The following is a 22,302-nucleotide window of genomic DNA, read 5'->3' as shown; positions in this document are numbered from 1 at the left end:
TACCAAGTATTCAGGGGCATTGGTTACATTGCCATGCTCATGTCTTCTGCTCCAGTTGCACTTTCTAGTACCTTAGTTTCCCCACCTCTTTACATTCTTATCTTGGCTTTAATTTTTGACCATTTTGTCTCATAGAGATGATTTTTTTCATAGGCGCTCGTGATTTGTGAGTGATATGCTTTATTTTATGAGCTCTTCTGTTATTCAGCTAAAAGAGGACCTTGGGACAATTTCAAGTTAAAGAGTATCTTGGCGTGATGGTCTCAGGATTCTTCTCGCCAAAACAGGGCCAGTAAACACAGGTTTCCTTCTTTTTTTTTTTTAAATCATTTTATTGGTGGAGGGCTCTTACATATCTGATGACAGTCCATCATTCAGTTGTATTAAGCACACTTGTATATACGCTGCCATCAATATTTCCCAAACAATCTCTTTCCACTTGAGCCCTTGGTGTCAGCTCCTCTTTTTTCTTCTTTCCCCTCCCCTCCCACTCTCTTGAATCTTTGATCAATTACATATTACTCTTGTTATTTCATGTCTTACACTGTCAGTTGTCTCCCTTCACACACATTTCTGTTATTCATCCCCCTGCAGGTGGGCTATATATCCATCCTTGTGATGGGTTCCCCCTAAATATGGGTTTCTTGAGAACTTGAATTCTGTTCTACATTTTTTTCCCACTTGATCAGTGTCACATTTTGTGACCCTGACTAAAACAGCCAGTAGTGGTAGCTGGGTACCATTTAGTTCTTCTGTTCTCAGGGTATCTTCAGAACACGACTCCCATAGACTATAGAAAACAGTTTCATCATTAGGCCTATACTCAAGTACTCCCTGAATGCAAGAACACTTTGTTCTAGTAACCTGGCATTCTGTGACGCTCAGCTTCCGGGCACGATCGATGAAAATAAAATGGGTGCATAAGCAAATGTAGTGAAAAAAGCTGATGGTGCCCAGCTATCAAAAGATATAGCATCTGGGGTCTTAAAGGCTTGAAGACAAACGGCCAACAAAGTCCACATGGAAGAAGCACACCAGCCTGTGTGATTATGAGATGTCGATGGGATCAGGTATCAGGCATCAGAACAAAAAATCATATCAATGTGAATGAGTGGGAGTACAGAGTGGGGACCCAAAGCTCATCTGTAGACAATTGGACATCCCCCCACAGAAGGTTCACAAGGAAGAGAGGAGTCAGTCAGGGTGCAGTATAGCACCAAAGAAACATACAACGTTCCTCTAGTTCTTTAATGCTTCCTTCCCCCCCCCCCCCCCCACTATCATGACCCCAGTTCTACCTTACAGATCCAGCTAGACCAGAGGATGTACACTGGTACAGATAAGAGCTGGAAACACGGGGAATCCAGGACAGATAAACCCCTCAGGACCAATAATGAGAGTAGCAATACCAGGAGGGAAAGGGGAAGGTGGGAGGATAAAGGGGGAATCGATCACAATGCGCTACATATAACCCCTTCCCAGGGGGACAGACAACAGAAAAGTTGGTGAAGGGACACATCTGTCAGTGTAAGGCAGCAGTTCTTAACCTGTGGGTCGCAATCCCTTTGGGAGTGAGCCACCCTTAGGACTCGCCCAATTCATAACAGTAGCAAACTTAGAGTTATGAAGTCGCAACGAAAATAATTTTATGGTGGGGGCGTCACCACATGAGGAACTGTATTAAAGGGTCATGGCATTTAGGAAGGTTGAGAACCACTGGTAAGGCATGAAAAATAATAATAATTTATAAATTACCAAGGGTTTGGGAGGAAGGGAAAAAAATAAATGAGGAGCCGATACCAAGGGCTTGAGTAGAAAGAAAATGTTTTGAAAATGATGATGGCGCCGGAGGAACTGAGGAAGCTGCTCTGTTGCGGCAGAGGCCAAGCAGCGAGGCCCGGCTCCTTGAAAGAACAATAACCTGCCCCTGGGGTTCACCATGCCCTCCGACCTGGCCAAGAAGAAAGCAGCCAAAAATTAGGAAGCTGCCAAAGCCCGGCAGCGACCCCGAAAGGGGCACGAAGAAAAGGGAGATGCTGCCACCGAGCCGCAGGTGGCAGAGGAGAAAAACGAGGAGTCCAATGGCAGAGAGACCACAGAAGTGGACTTGCTGACCAAGGAGCTAGAGGACTTTGAGATGAAGAAAGCTGCTGCTCGAGCTGTCACTGGGGTCCTCACCTCTCACCCAACAGCACTGACGTCCACATCATCAACCTCCCGCTCACCTTTCATGGCCAAGAGCTGTTCAGTGACACCGAACGAACTAAACTCAGGCAGACACTATGGTCTTATTGGCATAAATGGAATTGGAAAGTCCATGCTCTCTGCTATTGGGAAACGGGAAGTGCCCATCCCCGAGCATATTGACATCTACCATCTGACCCGTGAGATGCCCCCTAGTGACAAGACACCCTCGCAGTGTGTGATGGAAGTGGACACGGAGCGGGCCGTGCTGGAGAGGGAGGCGAGCGGCTGGCGCACGAGGATGCGGAGTGTGAGAAGCTGATGGAGGAGCGGACGCCGACGAGGCAGACATGAGGGCCTCCCGGATCCTGCACGGGCCGGGCTCCACCCCCGCCGTGCAGCGCAAGCAGCTCAAGGACGTCAGTGGAGGCTGGAGGATGAGGGTTGCCCTCGCCAGAGCCCTCTTTATTCGGCCCTTCATGCTGCTCTTGGACGAGCCCACCAAACTTGGACCTTGATGCCTGTGTATGGTTAGAAGAACTCAAGACTTTTAAGCGTATCCTGGTCATCTCTCATTCCCAAAATTTCCTGAATGGTGTGTGCACCAACATCATTCACATGCACAACAAGAGACTGAAGTAGTATACGGGTAATTATGATCCGTATGTGAAGACTCGACTGGAGCTAGAGGAGAACCAGATGAAGCGCTTCCACTGGGAACAGGACCAGATCGCACACATGAAGAACTATATCGCCAGGTTTGGCCATGGCAGTGCCAAGTTGGCCCGGCAGGCCCAGGGCAAAGAGAAGACACTACAGAAAATGATGGCATCAGGCCTGACAGAACGCGTTGTTAATGACAAGACACTATTGTTTTATTTCCCACCATGTGGCAAGATGCCTCCACCAGTCATTATGGTACAAAATGTGAGCTTCAGGTATACGAAAGATGGGCCTTGCACTACAACAACCTAGAGTTTGGCATTGACCTCAACACACGAGTGGCTCTGGTAGGGCCCAATGGAATAGGGAAGTCAACGCTTTCGAAGCTGTTAACTGGAGAGCTACTCCCCACAGACGGCATGATCCGAAAACACTTTCATGTCAAGATAGGGCGTTACCATCGGCATTTACAGGAGCAGCTGGATTTGGATCTCTCTCCTTTGGAGTACATGATGAAATGCTACCGGAAATCAAGGAGAAGGAAGAAATGAGGAAGACCATTGGACGATATGGTCTCACTGGGAAACAGCAGGTGAGCCCAATCCGGAACCTGTCCGATGGCCAGAAGTGCCGTGTGTGCCTGGCCTGGCTGGCATGGCAGAACCCGCACCTGCTCTTCCTGGACAAGCCTACCAATCACCTGGAAATTGAGACCATCGATGCGCTGGCTGACACCATCAATGAGTTTGAAGGTGGCATGATGCTGGTCAGCCTTGACTTCAGACTCATCCAGCAGGTGGCACAAGAAATCTGGGTCTGTGAGAAGCAGACAATCACCAAGTGACCTGGAGATATCCTAGCCTACAAGGAGCACCTCAAGTCCAAGCTGGTGGATGAGGAACCTCAGCTCACCAAGAGGACCACGATGTATGAGCCCTCTGCCCAGGCTTGGGTCAGGAGTTTCCCTGGGGACTTGACAGCTGCAAACCGCTCCCCAGCCTCGCCTGCCCCTCAGCCGGCCTGAGCTGCACTCTTATATACAGCTGGACAGTACCTGTATTTCCTGTCCTCTTCCCATTGACCTTTGTCTGTGTCTGGAGTCAGCTGGCTCTTCCCTTCCAGCCCCTGGCTGGTCACCTGACCTGGATAGTGACGCAGCCAGAGGCATCTGGGGGTTAGTCCAAGGGCTGACGCCCTGGATTTGACCCGAGAAAGAGCATAGGATCCTCATTTTCTGGATGTTGGTGATGTTGGTGGAAAGCCCCAGTTCCACCGCCCCCATTCTTTCTGCTTCTCATTTGGAGCTCTCGACCAAGGCTTTAGTCCTGGTCAGTTTTTAAATAATTATTTAGCTGTAATCTCTAGACCTATGTGACACCTACAAAGCGTCCAGTAAAGGGAGAAGAGTCCAAAAAAAGAAGAAGAAAATGATGATGGCAACAAATGTAAAACTGTGCTGACACAATGGATGGATGTAAGGATTGTGATAAGAGCTGTATGATCCCCCAGTAAAATGATTTAAAAAGAAAACCATTCCGTAGGACTATTTTCTTTACTGAATCATTGGTCCCCTTTCTCTTGTTTCAGATGATTAGAGACCAATAAATGTATTTTAGTTGGCCACTTGCAAACTTTCTAAGACTTTTGTTTTTGTTTTGTTTTCAATAATGTTACTGTGTTAGCAGGACATGGTATTTTACCTGGTAAGGGGGCCCATATTCCCTCTAGTCACTTGCCATGGGTCTTTTTACCCTTTCAAGCCCCTTGGGACTTCAGGTGATGCTCATTGTCTTCCTTTAATCATAGCCACCCACCTACTGGAGTAGCCTTGGAATTTGGCTATAGAAGACTGTAACAGCAGAGTTTTGGTTTTTCCCACTTTCTCAGTTGGTTTGGAGGGTAATGTCTTAAGAAGCTAGTCAGATTTTCAAATAAAATCTTGGGATTCTGTTTCTCAACTGACCTTTCTGAACTTTAATGAACCGAAAGGGTCATTCTTCCTAGAGAGTTTACAGCTCCACAAAGGCTTGACCTGATTTCCAGATGTGGCCTACAACCTTGACTAAACCTGGCCATTAAGGAGCCCTTGAACCTGGACAGTCCAGAAACTTGCAGTCGACTCAGCACATTTGAGTCAGGTCATCCTAGCTGTCAGTTTTCTAGGGGAGTCGGGGAGAACATAATCCCTCTGGGCAATTACAGTACTAGATACTGCAGGGTTTCTAAATACGGTACACTGGCTGTTCTTATGATAGAAAGACCAACTTTAACCCATCAAAGCACACAGACAGACTGGAACTGGAGAAGGGTCCAGAGGGAAGTCAACACGTGCGTTTTAATGGTCTACAAATATTTAGGCACTGAGACATTTTGTTGTAAAGAAATAATTCATGTGAGCCTTTTTCTTTCACTTCTGTCCATTAATAGTTATTGTTGCATAAGATAAGATCTCTTCAATAAACTGATGATATACAATTTACTTTGAATATGTTGGAATTAACATTAAAATCTTATACGGGGTCTTTAAGGGCCCTGGAGGCTTAACTGTATGACTCATAACGAAATAACACGGACCTGGCTGGGTAGCATTTGGCTAAATAACTTACAATTCCATTTGGTAATGCTGACCTTTTTTTAAAATAAAAAAACAGCAAACAAATGCCAGCCATTACTTTGACTGGATTGCTCCTATGAGTCGCTTGTGATGCAGGAGAAGAGTCGTTTGTCTGAACGGTTCCTATGGCTTGTGATGCAGAAGTACGCGTACATCAACGGACGGAGAAGAGGCCGGACTGTGCTCCACCAAGGGCGGGGTGGGCAAGGACTCCAAGAACTCCCGAGTTTTGTAATTTTGATGTGACCTAAGGGTGTTTCATGTATTGTTTGCTTTCTGTCATGCTCAGTAATTATATTCCCTTCCCTTAGGCCTCCAAATGTTCCCCCTAAGCCCCAGAAACACAGGAAGTCCAGACCCCGCTCACAGTATAATGCTAAGTTGTTTAATGGGGATTTGGAAACATTCGTCAAGGTACTGGCACCAGCCATCCGGGTGGCTGATCTCCCCGCTTCTTACTATAATGGCCTCAGCCTCTCATAAACAGAGGCAGGTCATTATGTCCAAGCCTGTCCTGGGGCTCTCTGCTTTCCCAGAAAATCAATATAATATTTCCTGAAGTCAAAACGGAAAGAAAATTTGGGTTGAGTGCCTTTATAAGAGGAAGTAAAAGTAGGTGCTATTATCCTGGGGACGAGGAAGCCCCTCTTTCTTTATTTAAAAAAAAAGGAATTGGTCAAAAGAGCAACCTAATCAAATGGTGTGTTTTTTTAATTGGTGCAAAAGAGATGGGCTGGGGAATGCTCCCCCTTAAGGCGTTTGTTAGGCTAGCTCAGAAGCACCGCAAGAAATTTGATTTCCCATGACTTGAGGAATTCATTATATTGGATAAATTGTAAGGTCCTGTAATCTATTTCTTGTATCTCTGCTTTGTTTACTCTCGGTCTTCTTTTTCACCCTGTATTTCTGATAATGCTTCTAGCCGAGGACGAAGAAACTCGCACACGAGACACCAGGTATAGTGCTGCAGGGAAGTGAGGCCTGGCGGCTTTCGCTCTCGGGATCGTTTTTTCCATTCGTACCCACGCCTGGCTGTTGTCATTAGATGTTGTTGTAGTCTTTAAAAGAAAAATGTTTGCAGTCGGAAATGAATCTGGTGTATAAGTAGGTGTTTTTAGAGAGGAATGATAGAACTCAAACCCTGACACCGCAAATGGCCCTCTCTGAAAAGACTCTTGGGTTTTACGTAATGCGTTTTGCCAATGTATCAAATTGGAGTCCATCTGTTTTGCCAATGTATCAAAGTGGGCTTGTCTTAAGGAAAGTCCCTGTTAAATACCTGATATGTGGTTCATCGCTAGATTGTGGCCCTGGTGTAAATTATACCAGACAGAGAGGCTTTCTTTCTCTTTTATAACTAACACATTTTGTGGCCTGGGCCACAAAAATACTTAGTCTAAATTTATGTGGGAGCCTGTTTCATCAATAACCACCTTCCTGATAATGTTAACAGTTATTTTACCATATTAAAAAACATTTATTATATGGATAAACTCCTGGTTTAAAGCTATGTGTGCGTGTGTATGCCTGTACATGTGCACACAGAGAGATACATACATATATAGAAAGATAAAGACTTGAGCAGCCTTAAAATTGAGTCTGAACCCTGGAATGGTGTGAAGAAGTCACTCAGCATCCTAAATGCCGATCGACAAGCCACTGCCTTCAGCCTAAAACTCAGAAAAGCCTTGTTGGCTCTAATTTAATATAAAATTATTGTCAAATGTGATTATCTTGTTTCCTAGCTTATAAGCAGGGGCAAATGAGATGGAGAAAGGGGAACAAGAAAATGAAAGCAGTTAGATGTTCCGCTGCTGGCCTGGCAGAGAAAGAAGCCGATGAGTGATTCCATTATATACGTAGTAAGGTAGTATGAGAATGACCATGTTAAGTCTCTCAAGATTTCTCATGATGAAGAGGTAAACCAAGCACAGTTACTAGAGAAATAAATTAGCCATCATGCAGCTTCACGTATGTGAATTCCATGGAGTTCTTTGCCATCCCAAGATGCCGCATTAGTCAGAGGTAAATGCAGTGATGGGGACGCGGAGGTTTCTACACGTCTGAAAAGTGCTTGACTAATTGAGACGTCCACAACATCACTGTGAGGCAGCAAGACTGAAAAACACGTTCCCTCTCTTTTCCACAAAGAAACAGATAGAAGATTTGTGTGTCGGTGGGTGGAAGGCAGCCTGTCATTTCACATCCTGTAAAATATTCTTACCACAGCATCTGGCATCTAGAAAATGTAATGAAAACACACCGCGCACACACACAGCACAGACATACACACACGTTCTCTTTTGAAAGTACAAAACGCATTGCATCTGAGTGAAAGACCGATCAAAAGTTAAACAATTAGCAGTTATCTGTAAAGGACCAAAAAAACCAATTTCCCCAGTAAAGTGAAAACGGAAAGCATGTTTATTTGGAACTTTCTTACTGCAAATATTTTCCTTTTAGGGACTTTTGTTCTCCTTGTTGTAACACTAGGTTCCTCGGAGGCACACGCACTAACCTTCTAGTTGTTTCACTTACAGTGAAGTCGCCAATGCTCCTCTGGATGCCGGTATTCCCTGATCCGTTCACAGAAAGGGAGCCCTGGCAGCGTAGTGGTTACATGTTGGCTTCTAACCAGAGGTCAATCTTGTGAACCCACCAGCCAGTCCAAGGGAGAAAGACAAGGCTTTCTACTCCCATCAAGAATTACGGTCTCGGAAACCCACTGGGGCAGCGCTACCCCGTCCTGTAGAGCTGCTTTGAGTCAGACTTGACTCCACATTCATAAGTGAGAGTTCATAGCAAGGTTACTCGCAAAGCGTACTTGTGCCTTAAAGAAAAATCTCTTCACCTGTGTGGTTAAGTTTTGTTGTAATTGCATGGCTGTTCACGAGCCAGCACGTCCACACTAAAAAGGTGTTTTTTTATTCTTAAAGCACTTGTTTAAGAAATTGATACAATTTACACCCACTACCACAGATTAACTAATTAGATAAACTTAATATAAGCGTCAGAAGTAATCAGACCATTCACTGGCTTATACACTGGTTAGATTGTCTGGAAACCTAAATTAAAACTGTTCCTAAGAAGGTATCACCTACTCTAAGCAGTGTATAGGGATTAAGTGGCGGAACCACACAATCCCCAGGCCTCTCCCCGCTGCTCACTTTAAAACTTACTGGATAGGGAGTAGTTCTAATATATGAGGACAGCCAAGTTCTTCTGTTCCCGAATGAAATTCCTCATGAGTTAGTACCTGATGTCAGCTAATCATTTTGAAGCCCCCAAGCTGGCTTTTACAGATCTAATTCCTGGAAGATCAGAGCCCTTTAAAAAGTACATGAAAAATAGCTTTGCCGGCTGTAACCTTTAACTACATGGAGTGTGCATGGCATTGATCCATACTTACCTGTGTCCTCAGCAGCTCCTCCATCTCATTTGTCATCTTACACACATTCTCAAGCATTTTTAGAATTCACATTTGCTCAGCAGCATGCAGTGACTGGGTTACAAGATGTACAGAAGGAAAGCCAAAAATGCCCCTTCCTAAGGAAACAAGACTGAATGGGCTATGCACGTGTGCAGTCTTCTCATAATGCTTAAAACCTGACCCCAAAAATAACAATGAAAAAAAATCCTTTAGGGTGAGTAAGTTCTGGTGCAAACTAAATAAATACATGACAAGTTGTAAGTAATTCTGGTATCCTGCAGCTGCAAACCTGGAAGCCGTTTGATAACCATTGTCAGCAGCAGGGCCTGCTGGCAGGCATCTGACAGGGAGGCTCCCTGAGGTGGCAGAGAGGTTGGCGGCTGGTACAGTCAGTCAGTCAGTGCTAACACGCTATGATGATAATACAGAGAGTTCATTCGGGCCCATTAAAGATTGATTGCTTGGATGAATGACCTTTAAAAAATGTGTGATTCATTTATTCACTTTAGCCCATGAGCCTAAATATAAGTAAAAGAGATGAATTTGCTTTTGAGCTCTCTAGCCATAACAGACTGAGTTGAAACAAGATTGACTTCAATGTATTTAGTTTGGTTTGCACCAGGGCTGAACTGTGCCTTGTTTAAATTTAAAATTTCACCTCTTATTGGGGGGAGGGGACAGTGTTAGAAATCTACAGGGGTGAAACCCACTCTTGAATTACCATTAGACTGTGAGCATTGCTGTCCCGGGGGATTATGTCTCTCCTTTAAGGGTAACAGCTCCCCTCTCTTACCCAGGACTCAGGACAGGTCATCCCCCTCATCGTGGAAAGCTGCATCCGGTTCATCAACCTCTATGGTAAACCACAGACTATGGGATTCTTTTTCTTAAAGAATCACTAATATGTTTACGTAACTGTGTCTTCCTATTTAGCATGCTGTTGGGGCGAGGGGAGTGTTTAAGAATGCGATGGAATCTCTGTTTTTAATCCTCTTTCCTTTCTATTCTTTCAGGTCTTCAGCATCAGGGAATTTTCAGAGTTTCGGGTTCCCAGGTGGAAGTCAATGATATTAAAAATTCCTTTGAGAGAGGTAATGGCGTGCCTGAATGTTATGTTTTTAGACCAAAGTGACAGACGCGTTCTTTTTAGCTTCATAATCTTTCTTTTTTAGGTTTACTTCATTTGGATACTTCACTTAGGTTTGCTTCTTTAGAATAGCTGAGAAATAAAGCCAAAGCCATAACCAGTTGCTTTGAATCCACTTCCTCTCGTGGCAGCTCCCTGTGTGTCATAGTAGAACTAATCTTCATTGGCTTTTTTTTCCCCCAATTGTATTGGGGGCTCTTACAGCTCTTATCACAATCCATACATACATACATTGTATCAAACACATATGTACATATGTTGCCATCATAATTTTCAAAACATTTTCTTTCTACTTGAGCCCTAGGTTCCAGCTCATTTCTGTCCCCCTCCCCCACCCTCCTCCCTCATGAACCCTTGATCATTTACATATATTTTTCCATATCTTACACTGACCAGTTTCCCTTCATCTGCTTTTCTGTTGTTCACCCCCCTGGGAGGGGGTTATATATCGACCAATCTGATCGGTTCCCCCACCTTACCCTTACCCTTCTGGTCTCGCTACTCTCATTGGTCCTGAGGGGTTTATCTGTCCTGGATTCCCTGTGTTTAGAGCTCTTATCTGTACCAGTGTACATACATGCTCTGGTCTGGTCTGATTTGTAAGGTAGAATTGGGGTCATGATAGTAGGGGGGTAGGAAGCATAAAGAACTAGAGGAATGTTGTATATTTCATCGGTGCTATACTGCACCCTGACTGACTTGTCTCTTCCTTGTGACCCTTCTGTGAGAGGATGTCCAATTGTCTACAGATGGGCTTTGGGTCTCCACTCTGCACTCCTCCTCATTCACATTGATAGAATTTTTTGTTCTGGGTCTTTGATATCATAGGCTGTTCTTAATGGCTGGTATTTGTAAAGTACCGTATATGCTCATGCATACGCCAAGTTTTTCAGCACATTTTTTATGCAGTTTTTATGGAAAAAGTAAGTGCCTCAGACCACCCAAAGGTAGAAAAATGAGCCCTTTTTATTATTTGGACTGCAATCCAAAAGGTTGGCCGTTTAAAACCACCAGCTGCTCCATGGGAGAAAGAGGAGGCTTTCTACTCCCATAAAGAGTTACAGACTCAGAAACTCACAGGGGCACATCTACCCTGTCTTATAGGGTCACTCTGAGTAGGTATCAACTTGGTGGCAGTGAGTTTGATTTTTTGGTTGAAGGGCAGAAAGGTCTATAAAGTTTTCATCCTGATACATTGATAGCCCACCTAGTGATTATCAGAAGCATCAGTTTTAAGGTCCGACAGAATTACCTCAGATGTTTCCCTCTACTGGTGGTGTGATTTGGGTCATGTGACTCAACTCTTTTTTTTTTTGGCCTTGGCTTCCTCATCTGCAGCATTGCAGAATAGTTGTAAGTAGTAGATTTAATCCATGAAAGAACCTGATTAATGATGCCTCTTAGTTATTGATGGTCTTCAGCTACAGTGATTTGCACTCTGCCAGCTTTAGACACACCTGTACCTTCCTTCCTCTGCGTGAAGGTCAAGCTGGAAAGGCAGGTGAAGAGCAGTTCCCCTGGTCAAGAATTGACATACAGCCCTTCAGAGTTGGAGCATTAGTTGCAGAGGTAAAATTAGGGCCAGCCAGCTTGTTATCTCTTGTTCTGAAACCTAATATTTTATTAATTAATATTTTTAAAGTAATTCTATATTTGTGATATTTTTAAGTTATTTAATACCAATTTGTTGGTATTAATTTTAAATATTTACTATAAATATCTTGGCTAATACAAATAAGGGTTGTTTAGCAATTTGTATAATGGGGAGGGAGCATTAGAATGGTTTGTGATTATGTATATAGAGCTCATTTTACAAGTGATTTAACCATGGAAGTTTATGATATGTGAATACTATATGAAGAAACCCATGAGAGAAAAAAGGAAGAAAGAAACCAAACAACCAGTGGTTACCATAGACCAATGGGTCTCCACCTTCCTGATGCCGTTACCCTTTAATACAGCTCCTTATGTTGTGCTGACCCCCCAACCATAACATTATTTTCGTTGCTACTTCATCACTGTCATTTTGCTACTGTTTTGAATCGGGCGACCCCTGTGAAAGGGTTATTCGGTCCCCCAAGGGCCACGACCTACAGGTTGAGCACCGCTGCCCTAAATGAAGGGGAAAGAATTGTTGCTTAGGGGGCATTGAGTTCATGTCAGTGGTGGTAGAACAATTTGGAAAAGGATATCAATAATGGTTGTACAGCATGAAGAGTATAATCAGTACCACTAAATTATACAAGCAGAAGTTGTGGAATTAGAGAATGCTCTGGTGTGTATCTTTTTTCCACAATTAGAAAAATCATTACATGAATAACAATGAACACAAGAAAGAAAATTTTCTGTAATTTAATATGGTGACAATTGTACAACTCTTCTGGGTATGACTGAATTATTGAATTGTATGTTGAAAAAAGAAAAACAATTATTATGAATTAGGTGAAGTGTACAAAGCAGGTCATCAGTGTTATATTTAGCAGTTCTTACACATTTTCTTTCAGCTCATCCACTGCAGTCCCATCAATATAGCATCACATATTCCAGTTTCTCCCTGTGTTCCCTGTTTCCAGTCCTCCTCCTTTCCGAATCCTCCAAACTTTGGTGTTGGATAAGAGTTATCCTTTTTATCTTAAATGGTTGATTATTTTACTTCAGGGTGGGTTCAGTTCCAGATTGAAAAGATGACTAAAAGACCTTAGCCTCAGAGGTCCCACCCAGCTGCCTCTTTTAGACCAATAAACCTGGTCTCTTGGAGATTTTGAGTTTAAGTCCACATTTTTCTCCCACTCTATCCAGGACTTTCTCTTGTAATTCTTTTCAGAGGAGTTAACAGACATAGCTGGGCACCATCAAGTTCTTCTGGTCTTGGGTTTGTGGAGACTGATGTTTGTGTGGTCCATGAGTCCATTGGACTGATTGTTTACCCATGTCTTTAAGTTTTAATCACTTCTTCTCATTGTACTTTAGATGGCTGCTCTTGAGCTTTTAAGACCCCAGTGGCTCCTCACTCAATTAAGATATAGGACATCGTCCTTGTGAACTATGTTATGCCAATTGACCTTAGTGTCCCCCAAGACTGTGGTCCTGATCCTTCAGGCCCAACAGTTCATTCCCTCAAGGAGTTTGGTTATATCTGAAGAGTATTCATAATTTTGAGTCACCACATTTCATGACTATATTTACAGCAAAGTAATATGATTAATACTCATATACAGCTATCCTCTGTTAAATATTTATATGTATACACCCACTCTCCATCTCATACCTCTTCAGCCTGCATGTCTAAGTATCTACTTATGAATCACCACTATTTCAGGATTATGTACGAGGGATCCTCCCCCAACACACACACACACACACATAAACCAGATTTTTTTATTTTTCCCCCCCAAAGCTATGTGTTTAATTTTTTTTTACAAAACAACCTTATCACCCCCCAAGTACTCCCCATTACACTTAATACATTTGTCAAATCTGCAATTCCAAACTCATCTGTTTGGATGGCTGACAGCACCTCCACCTCCTTCACTTTTTTCTTCACCTCTTCTACATCGTCAAATTGCTGCCCTTTTATGTTCCTCTTCATTAGCAGAAACAAAAAGAAGTCCCACGGAGTGAGGTCAGGTGAGTGGAGCAAGAGAGGCATGCTCTTTTGTGGCAAAAACTGGAGCACTCAGATGGCTGTGAGCAGGTGCATTGTTGTGGTGACAAAACCCGTCCCCCATCTGCCACAAATCAGCCCCTTTTGAGTCACCTACTGTTACGCTATCTTTTCAGAACCTCTAAATAGAAAGCTTGATTAATAGTCCAACCTGGTAGAGCAAACTCCAAATGCACTATCCCCCTCACATCAAAAAACAAATGAGCAATTGTCTTGATCTTTGATTTCACTTGACAAGCTTTCTTTGGGCGAGATGTCTGTCAGTGGTGTCTTCCACTGGCTTAATTGATGTTTGCTTTGGGGCCTTAACGATAGCATCATGTCTCCTCCCCTGTAATGACCTTGAAACCTCTGGGTTGATTTGAAACTGTTCATTCCATGCTGCGCATGTTTCCACTCGCCACTCTTTTCCTGGTCAGTCAGAACCCAAGGCACGAATTTCACAGTTACCTTTCTCATTCCCATATCTTCCATTAAAGTTCACTGAACTGAGCTCCAAGATAGGCCAAATAACTGCCCCATCTCTTCAATGGTCTGTCGTCAGTCTTTGAGCACAAGTGCACAAATTCTTTTGATATTTTCGTCCGTTTGGGAAGTTGATGGACGTCCAGAACAAGGTTTGTCATCAATTGACATTTTACCTTTTTTGAAATGAGAAAAGCACTTGTACACTTGAGTTTTTCTAATAGCTTTGTCCTTGTAAGTTGTGTTCAACATCAACAATTTCTGCGGCATTTTTCCCAAGCAGGAAACAAATGTTCACAACCTCACACTGTTCTCTAAAGTCAGCCATCATAAAAAACGAGATTTAAGTGAAACTGCTTTTATGAAAAATCTCACTGTGATGCCACTAGGTGCACTAGCACAGAGCGAGTTGCTGGATCCTCGCCTAGTGGGAAAAATGTGTACTACAAAAGCTCCGCCCAATGCAGCTCTCTTCCCCCCGCCCCCATTTTTGGCAGGAAGTACTCCCTTGTACAGCCATATTTGCCTCTGTTGCCTTTACCTCTTGCATACCTCTAAGAGTTCATTTCCAATGCCTGTGTCTGATTACAAAACCTCCCACTGCTCAAGACAGCTTTTAAATATGCTCTAAGCTGTTGGTCGTGACCCCTTTGGGGGTTGAACGACCCCGTTCACGGGTCACATGATTCATAACAATAGAAAAATTACAGTTATGAAGTAGCAATGAAAATAATGTTATGGTTGGGGGATCACCACAACATGAGGAACTATATTAAAGGGTCATGGCATTAGGAAGGTTGAGAACCACTGCTTTAAGCACTAACTTGGCCACCCTGGGAAACACCTATTTTTTATTCCAGTTTCCAGTGTGCACCATTCAGTGAAATTTTAGCTATTCTGATAACTTTTTTCAAACCCATATGACATAGGCAGGCAGACTTATATTGTATCTTTTACCACTAGGATAAGAAACACTGAGAATATATTCGAATTCATGTCAAACTAAGATTATAAATTTTAGCTTTTAAAAAAATGAATAAGATTTTAAATCTCACGATATTTTATTTTAAAATTTGGGTGACTTGTAAGGGATTATTTGGTTTCTCAAAATAATAGAAGCAATATGTTACCCAACTATATTTAGGCTAATCATGGGGTGGAATATCTAAGTCAATTATTTTAATTTTAGTACCCTATAATCTTTCATAAAGGGTCATTAAAAGGTATATGTATATATAGCAGTATGTGTGTGCCCAGAAACATATTTTTGTTTGGGGATAAAAAAGAAACTGCGTACAACTGATTTTTTTTTTTTTTTTTTAAGGTGAAAACCCTTTGGCTGATGACCAGAGTAACCACGATATTAACTCAGTGGCTGGAGTGCTGAAGCTCTATTTCCGTGGCCTGGAAAACCCCCTCTTTCCTAAGGAAAGATTTAACGATTTGATTTCTTGTATCAGTAAGTGGACTTTCCTTTTTATGGCTTTTTTAGCTTTTCTCACCAGAATTGCTTCACTAACCAACTTCCAGGAAAGACAACAGACCTTCCCCCACCCCCGCCTCCCTTTACCACCAGATTTCTGAGACCATTTGTTTCATGCAGTCATCCTCACAGCTGTGTGGCCTCACCCTCAGTTGAGAAGGATTTGCTCCTGAATGTCCCAGGCCTGCAGGTAGGCTTTAACCACCTAAGGAGCCAGGGGCAACTGTAAACATTGGAATGTAGCTTTGGGGGAGTCTTTTAGTTCTTCCTTTTCTCAACCAATTTTAGGAGTAGAGTAATTTATTCTTCTTTGATAGTTACTTAAAGGAATAAGGTAAAATGAAATGAAGAACACCAGGCAGGCGGCATCCTAAGCTAATAGGCCAAGTTGTTTAGGGAGAGTGTATGATATATGGCAAGCAAGACAGATAATCAGCAGCAGAGTACAGCATTGCTTTTTGTGTCAGTGGGGGCTTTTGATACAGCACGAGGGAAAATAAATATAATCATGCCAAGAGGTAGGTATTTACCATACTTGGGTACCACACATCTAACAATGTGCTGTTTCTTTAGAATTCCTGCATTCCAAGGTGAGGGGACCTGACTTAAATCACATAGACAGGACTTTCATAAGAATTGAGCTTTACCTTAAATGGAAAATCATCTTCCTTCCCCACACGGACTTTCCTCCCTCCCTGCCCCCGCCCCCACTCCTGATTCACCAAGTTCTATTAACTTGACCTCAGAAAAATGTCTCTACTCATCCCTATGTCCCCATCACCTAATTTCTGACTCAAACTGTTGTTGTTCTTGTTAACTCCCTTTGAGTCCGTTCCCAACTCGTGGCTTGGACGTGTACAACACAATTAAACGGTGCCTAGTTCCCATGTCATCCTCCCCATCAGTGTGGGTCGGTCTGTTGTGGTCCATGGGGTTTTTCCTTGACTGGTTTGGGGAACTAGGTCACCAGGGCTTGCTTTCTAGTCTGCCTTAGTCTGGAAGTACTGCTGAAGCCTGGTCAATCTCATAGCCACATGCCACCCTCCACTGGCAGATGAGTAGTGGCTACACATGGAGGGCATTGGCCAGGAGGCAAACCCTGGTCTCCTGCCTGCACGGCAGGAATTCTCCCCTTGAACCACCAGTGTCCCTATTGTTACATTCTCTTCTATGCATCCCTACTTCCGAGTTATGCCCTCTGTCCCACCATCAAATTATTCCATCCTAGCACAGCGCTTACATTCTAAAATGCAAATTGTGTTATGTCATTCACCCCTGTCCAGAGCCTATTTCCATATTCCCCAACTAAAATATACGGCCTTCACATGGCCAGTACGAGACGTTTGATTGTGAGGGTTGCAGTTAAGGAGATGAAATGTGTGTGTATTGTTGGGTGAGAAACCAATCTGCTCGATAGCCCTTCAGCCAGTTCACAATGACAAGAGAGACCATTAAAATAAGTGCATACTAAGAAACGGGTCCTCCCAGAAGCCCTCCAAAACGTTTTTTTCGTTGGCATCGGTACCTAAAATGTTAGCTCTCGTTAGACATTCTTTTTCCTCTCATGATCTCCCCCTTTGTGCAAGTCCACTGTCCACTGAGGAATGCAGCAGTGTGCCTGTGTGTCCACTCCAAGGCCCTCACAGCCTGAGTCATCCTGACCGACCTCTGACCCCGCTGGAAAGAATAGAAAGGAGGAGTCACCGTCCTGGAATTCTCTTCTGGCTGTAAAACTTCTGTGGCCCACATGCTGGCCACAGAGCCATGTCCACAAAAATCATCAGTATTCCACAATGCTTAGTGGTTTCCTAGATATATACATCATATCAATCATAACATAGACATGTACCAATTCAGTATAGAGCATGAGGCTACATGTCAGTTACCAATATGAAATTATTTCTCACTTTCATTGGATGAGAGTGTTTTTGTTATTGTTGGTGGTGGTAGTGGTGTGTATGGTTTTTAAAAGCTGAGGCCATAGAGTTCTAAATGTTTAGGTTCAAATCCGAGCCTTACCCTCATTTACTTTGTGACCTTAGGCATGTTACTTTATCTTATACCAGCATCTTCATCTGCTTAACAGAGACTGTGAAAGTGATCCACAGAAGGTATTTCTCACAAGGCCTAACACATAGTAAGCCTTGAAATGTGGCTAGCTCTTGTCAATACTACTACTATAACTCTTTCTACTATAAGGTCAGGCTCACTGGCTTAGCCACTTACCCATCTACCTATTCTGCTAAACAGTGTTTCTTTGACATCATTACCCCACATGCATTTAGAAATGATGCTTGTATCACCCGGAAATTGTATTGGTTCCAGCAAGATTTTCCCCAGAACTCTAACTATTTGGAAATTAAGTCAGATCTTCTTAGGGTTGGAGAAGTAGCCTTTGCAAAGTATAGAAAAGCCACAGGAAAAACAGCTGAAAATCTACGGAACTTAGGTTCATGCAAGCAGTGTTGGAACTTTTCAAGAGTAAATAAAGAAGCTGCAAAGATATTTCTCCCTGTGTTAAAACAATGGATTAATAGTCTTGGCCTCACCCTGGATCAGTTTTTCAATTTGATGAAATGAATGCCCCTCCTCCAGGCCTACCTCATGCAGAAAGAAGCGGGGGCCCTGGGGACTCACTGGTGGAGTTGGGACCGGCTGTGATGTGAGGCACGCATGGTGGAAGCAAGTTTGCTCTGCTAATCCTTTGAATGAGATGTGTGTTTTGTTAGTGCTGCAACCCTGTTTTTTCATGGGTATTTGTTGTTTTTAGTGCATAGATTTAGAGAACAGGAGGTCTGTCAAGAACATATATTAACACTATAGATAGATAGATAGATAGATAGATAGATAGATAGATAGATAGATAGATAGATAGATGATCCCTTTTCCTCCTTCAACTAATCTCTTTTAAAAATGGGATTCCTGGCTATTAACTGATTCATCTCTAGGCAGGTACTTCCTCTTACCTATGTTCCAGTGTTGTGTCTATACATTTCCAGGATTTTCAGTAAATTCTTGAGGAGGGTAGAGTATGTCATTCATTATTATATTCCCTCCCTGACACCGCAACCTTCTGATAATTTGGTCCAAATCGATCATTTATTGGATACCATATATATTCTTGTAGAAGTCGAGTGTTTTTCAGCACATTTTTAAGGCAGTTTTTGTGGTAAAATTAGGTCCCTCGGCTGATATTCGGGCCAGCTTATACTCGAGTATATACAGTATATTGTGCAAGGCTCTCTGAGTGGTCACAAAATTGACTCTTCACTCAAGAGGCTTAAAAGATACTTAAGCACAAGGGGGGGTTCAAAAGTTCATAGGAAAATTCCATTGCCTTTTAATTACATTTTCCCCATAATTTTTTGGAAGCCCCTAGTCTAAGCACAAGATTATTAAGGTCCTTGCAAATTACAGTGATCCAAGTGAAATGAAAATGAGTAGCACAAATGGTTAAGTGCTTAACTACTAGCCAAAAGACTGACAGTTCAAATCCCACTCAGATATCTCAGAAGATATGTCTACATGTGCTTTCAAAAGCACCCAGCCTTGGAAACCCTGTGTGGTGTTCTGTTCTGCACGCATGGCAACACCATGAATTAGAATCAATGAATTGATCCACAGAAGGTTTATAAGCCTTTCATTTCTCAACTAGGGGAGCTGCTGTGAGCTCTCATCTTAAGGCTAGCCTAGGATCCTCCCAGAGATACTGAAGCATCCTTTTATTTTTCTCTTTCCTTTCCTGGATACATACAATAATTAATAACAGCCTGCACGCTGTTAGAGTGCCCACGTTTGCTGTCACTGGTAAGTTCACCTGGGACATGGGTGGCTCTCTGGAAGGCAGAAAGAAAGATTTGCTTTGCTTGCAGTTAAACCTTTTCCTACCCCTCCGTAAGGATGAAGTTACATCTTGTGATTTAGGACTTGTGTTCTGGCAAACAAATACTCTTGTAAATAGTGCCCCAGAAAAACTGGCATGGTCAGAGGAAGGGCCATTTGCACTTCTGGGGGGCCATTTTTGAAGTAACTTGTGCTTTGGGGTGACTTTTTCAGACAGGTCTACGTGGAGCTCTCAAACCACCAGGACGTGATGTTGAGCCTTCACATGAGAGCCTGGGAGGGTTGGAAAGGAACATAAACAAGCGAGCATGGGGAGCCTTGAGCATGTGCAGAGATTGGGTGACTACCACTATAGCCTAATTACACGAGCTCCTGAAGTGTGCGTGGAAACCAAGCCCGGCTTGAAAGAAGTCCCAATGAAATACTGCTTCTTCCTCACGGAAGCCTTTTCTGAGAGGAAGGAAAAGATTATCTTTTCATTCAACCAAAGATTGTGAAAGACCTTGAATTGCCACACTCGCACTCCGCTAAGAATGTACATTAGCCAGAGTTCTGGCAGCAGCCGTAAATTGTGAACGGAGCTGGGGGAGTAAAGGAGTCATCTGTATTGGAACAAGGCTCCTGTCATGTGTGGGCTACCAACCTGTTGAGGTCAGCTTCTGAGGGCCATCACGGCCCTTGTGGTCTGAGGCCTCAGGAGAGATTTGTTCCTGCGACACGAAGGCCAGCAGTCCTGCTTTGCTCAGATGTACGTTTACTGCAGCCGTGGAGAATCTATGTCTGCCTCACTAGGGTTATTGCTATCATTTTTTAAGATTCATGTGCTTTTGCCCTGTTGCATTTTTTCAGTTGCATCTCACAGGTCCTCCAACAGGTTTCCAAAATTATTATTACTATTGTGATGCCACTGTATTGCCAGCTCATTTGCCAACTCAACAGCTTTGACATCCACACTGAGGACATTCAGCATACTGGTCACCCAGCACAGCTGTCCTGTTCCGACTTATTCCAGCCCTGTGAGAGGATCCTCAGGGGCCCCGAAACAATGACTCCTCCTCCCCTCCCGCCCACTTCTGGTATCCATTAATAATAAGCTTTGAGCTCTCTCTATGCCATATAATGAGGTCATATCCTATTTGCTCTTTGGTAGCTGACTTCTTTCAAACTCCATTCATGTGACTGTATATCAGAACTGCGTTCTCGGTAGGGCTGAGTCCATCCAATACCTTTAGATAAAATGTTGGAACTGCATTTGAAGGATTGTAGGACTTAATTGAGACCTGAGAGAAATGATAGACTATCTTGAATTAAGTGAAGCCTGTTAGAAGTAATGCCCAAGCCCTCTTCTAGCCCACAGTGTGACTACCCCTCTTGGGGTTTGTCAACTATTAAAGGTCAGTAAATGGCAACAACAAAAAAAAGACTACCAGGACCTGACAGAAGAATGAGCAAATCTGTCTTGGAAGGGCAGCCAGACTGCTCCTTAGAAACCAGCATGGCGAGACACTGTGTCCTGTGCTTGGAATGTATCAGCAGAAGTAACCAGGTCTGGAGGACACTGCACTTGGTCAAGTAAGAGGGCCAGTGAAAAAGGGGAAGACCCTCAACAGGAGGACCGTCACCGTGTCTGCAAGAATAACACAGCACTCATACAAATGGAACAACAGCCTGGCGCAGGGCGGCGCAGTTGTGTTCCATGGCACGGAGGTCCAAGTTGGCAGTAACTCAACGGCACTAGCAGTGCAGTAAGAACAGTTCTTCTCACTTTCCTTTCAGTTATTTCTCTCTGGACCCTCTGAAGTCTAGCTGTAAGCTGCTAGAACCCTCTACCAAGTCGCTGACCTCAACCTTGAAGTGAGGATGATTTGCTCAGGGAATCCATAGACTTAGCTCTTAAAACACTCTGCGTCCTCAGACTCCATAGCAAAAGTTGTTTTTTATCATAACCACATGGCTTTATATGTGGGTGGAAAAGAGTAGAGGTGTGGTAGCCAACCCGGGGAGCGTTCATAGGACAAATCATCTTTACAATTCAGTATGTACATAAACATATTGAACTTTCAAGCTATTTGGCTTTAAGGAATAAACAAATTAACTTATGCAAATATTTTTTAATGAAAAGAAAATTTGTCCTTAATCTCAATGTCTACTTTTAAAGCATATATAATTTCATCCTGGAGGTTTTTTGTTTTGAGATAGACTTTCTCGATAAAAGAAGGATCCTGGGTGACATTGGGGGCAGCTAACCACAAGGTCAGTGGTTCAAACCCACCAGCCGTTCCTTGAGAGAATTCTGGGATTGCCCACACTTGTAAAGATGTGCAGTCTCCGAGCCCTCCTGTGGGCTCACCACTGTGAGTTGGGATGCACTGAGTAACAGAGTGTGCGAATAGGGGTTTTGGGTATGGGTGTGCCGAGTCATCCTTTTACTCTTTAGCTTACAGTGGGAATAACTCTTATTTCAGAAAATAAAATTTTACCTAGTTAATTTCTAATGTGAAGTAATAATCCAGTGATTCCTCCATATATAGCACTTAAAAAGATTTAAAATTTGCCCTATGAAATTCTCAATGACTTGAACGTTGCTTCATCTACAGGCATTTCCTCTTTCTTCTCTGTACAATGGGATTTCCCTAAGGATGACCGGAAACTGTCTTGGAAAATAAACAGTTTACTCGGTGTATTAGTCTAGGTACTGGAGAAACAAATCATAAAATAGGAAGTTTGTAAGTCCACTTGCTTCAGTCATTAAAATTTGATCTTTAAATGGGTTTAGGCCATAGCTATAAAAAAGCTTTGAAAATATATG

The 22,302-nt window shown here is 43.1% G+C and overlaps 1 protein-coding gene and 1 pseudogene across 2 annotated transcripts in view; both read left to right on the top strand.

The window, feature by feature from the left end:
- The window catches only part of SRGAP1 (SLIT-ROBO Rho GTPase activating protein 1), a 326,600-nt gene that overhangs the window by 280,121 nt on the left and 24,177 nt on the right, over positions 1-22,302 (top strand). The window contains exons 12-15 of one of the 2 annotated variants that reach the window (XM_013004070.2): positions 6,384-6,417; positions 9,689-9,749; positions 9,905-9,982; positions 15,492-15,626. In XM_013004070.2, coding sequence (XP_012859524.1) covers positions 6,384-6,417; positions 9,689-9,749; positions 9,905-9,982; positions 15,492-15,626 — 308 coding nt within the window. Of the gene's footprint in view, positions 1-5,772; positions 5,876-6,383; positions 6,418-9,688; positions 9,750-9,904; positions 9,983-15,491; positions 15,627-22,302 lie in introns of both variants that reach the window. The other variant, XM_004700482.2, reaches the window with a different exon arrangement.
- Positions 1,940-4,251, top strand: LOC105978395 (annotated as a pseudogene).

The sequence above is a fragment of the Echinops telfairi genome, unplaced genomic scaffold (genome assembly GCF_000313985.2).
Source record: "Echinops telfairi isolate 266 unplaced genomic scaffold, ASM31398v2 ScPeMD7_2;HRSCAF=8, whole genome shotgun sequence".
NCBI lineage: Eukaryota > Metazoa > Chordata > Mammalia > Afrosoricida > Tenrecidae > Echinops > Echinops telfairi.
Note: the sequence above shows the minus strand (reverse complement) of the source record. Positions and strands in the feature narration are given on the sequence as shown.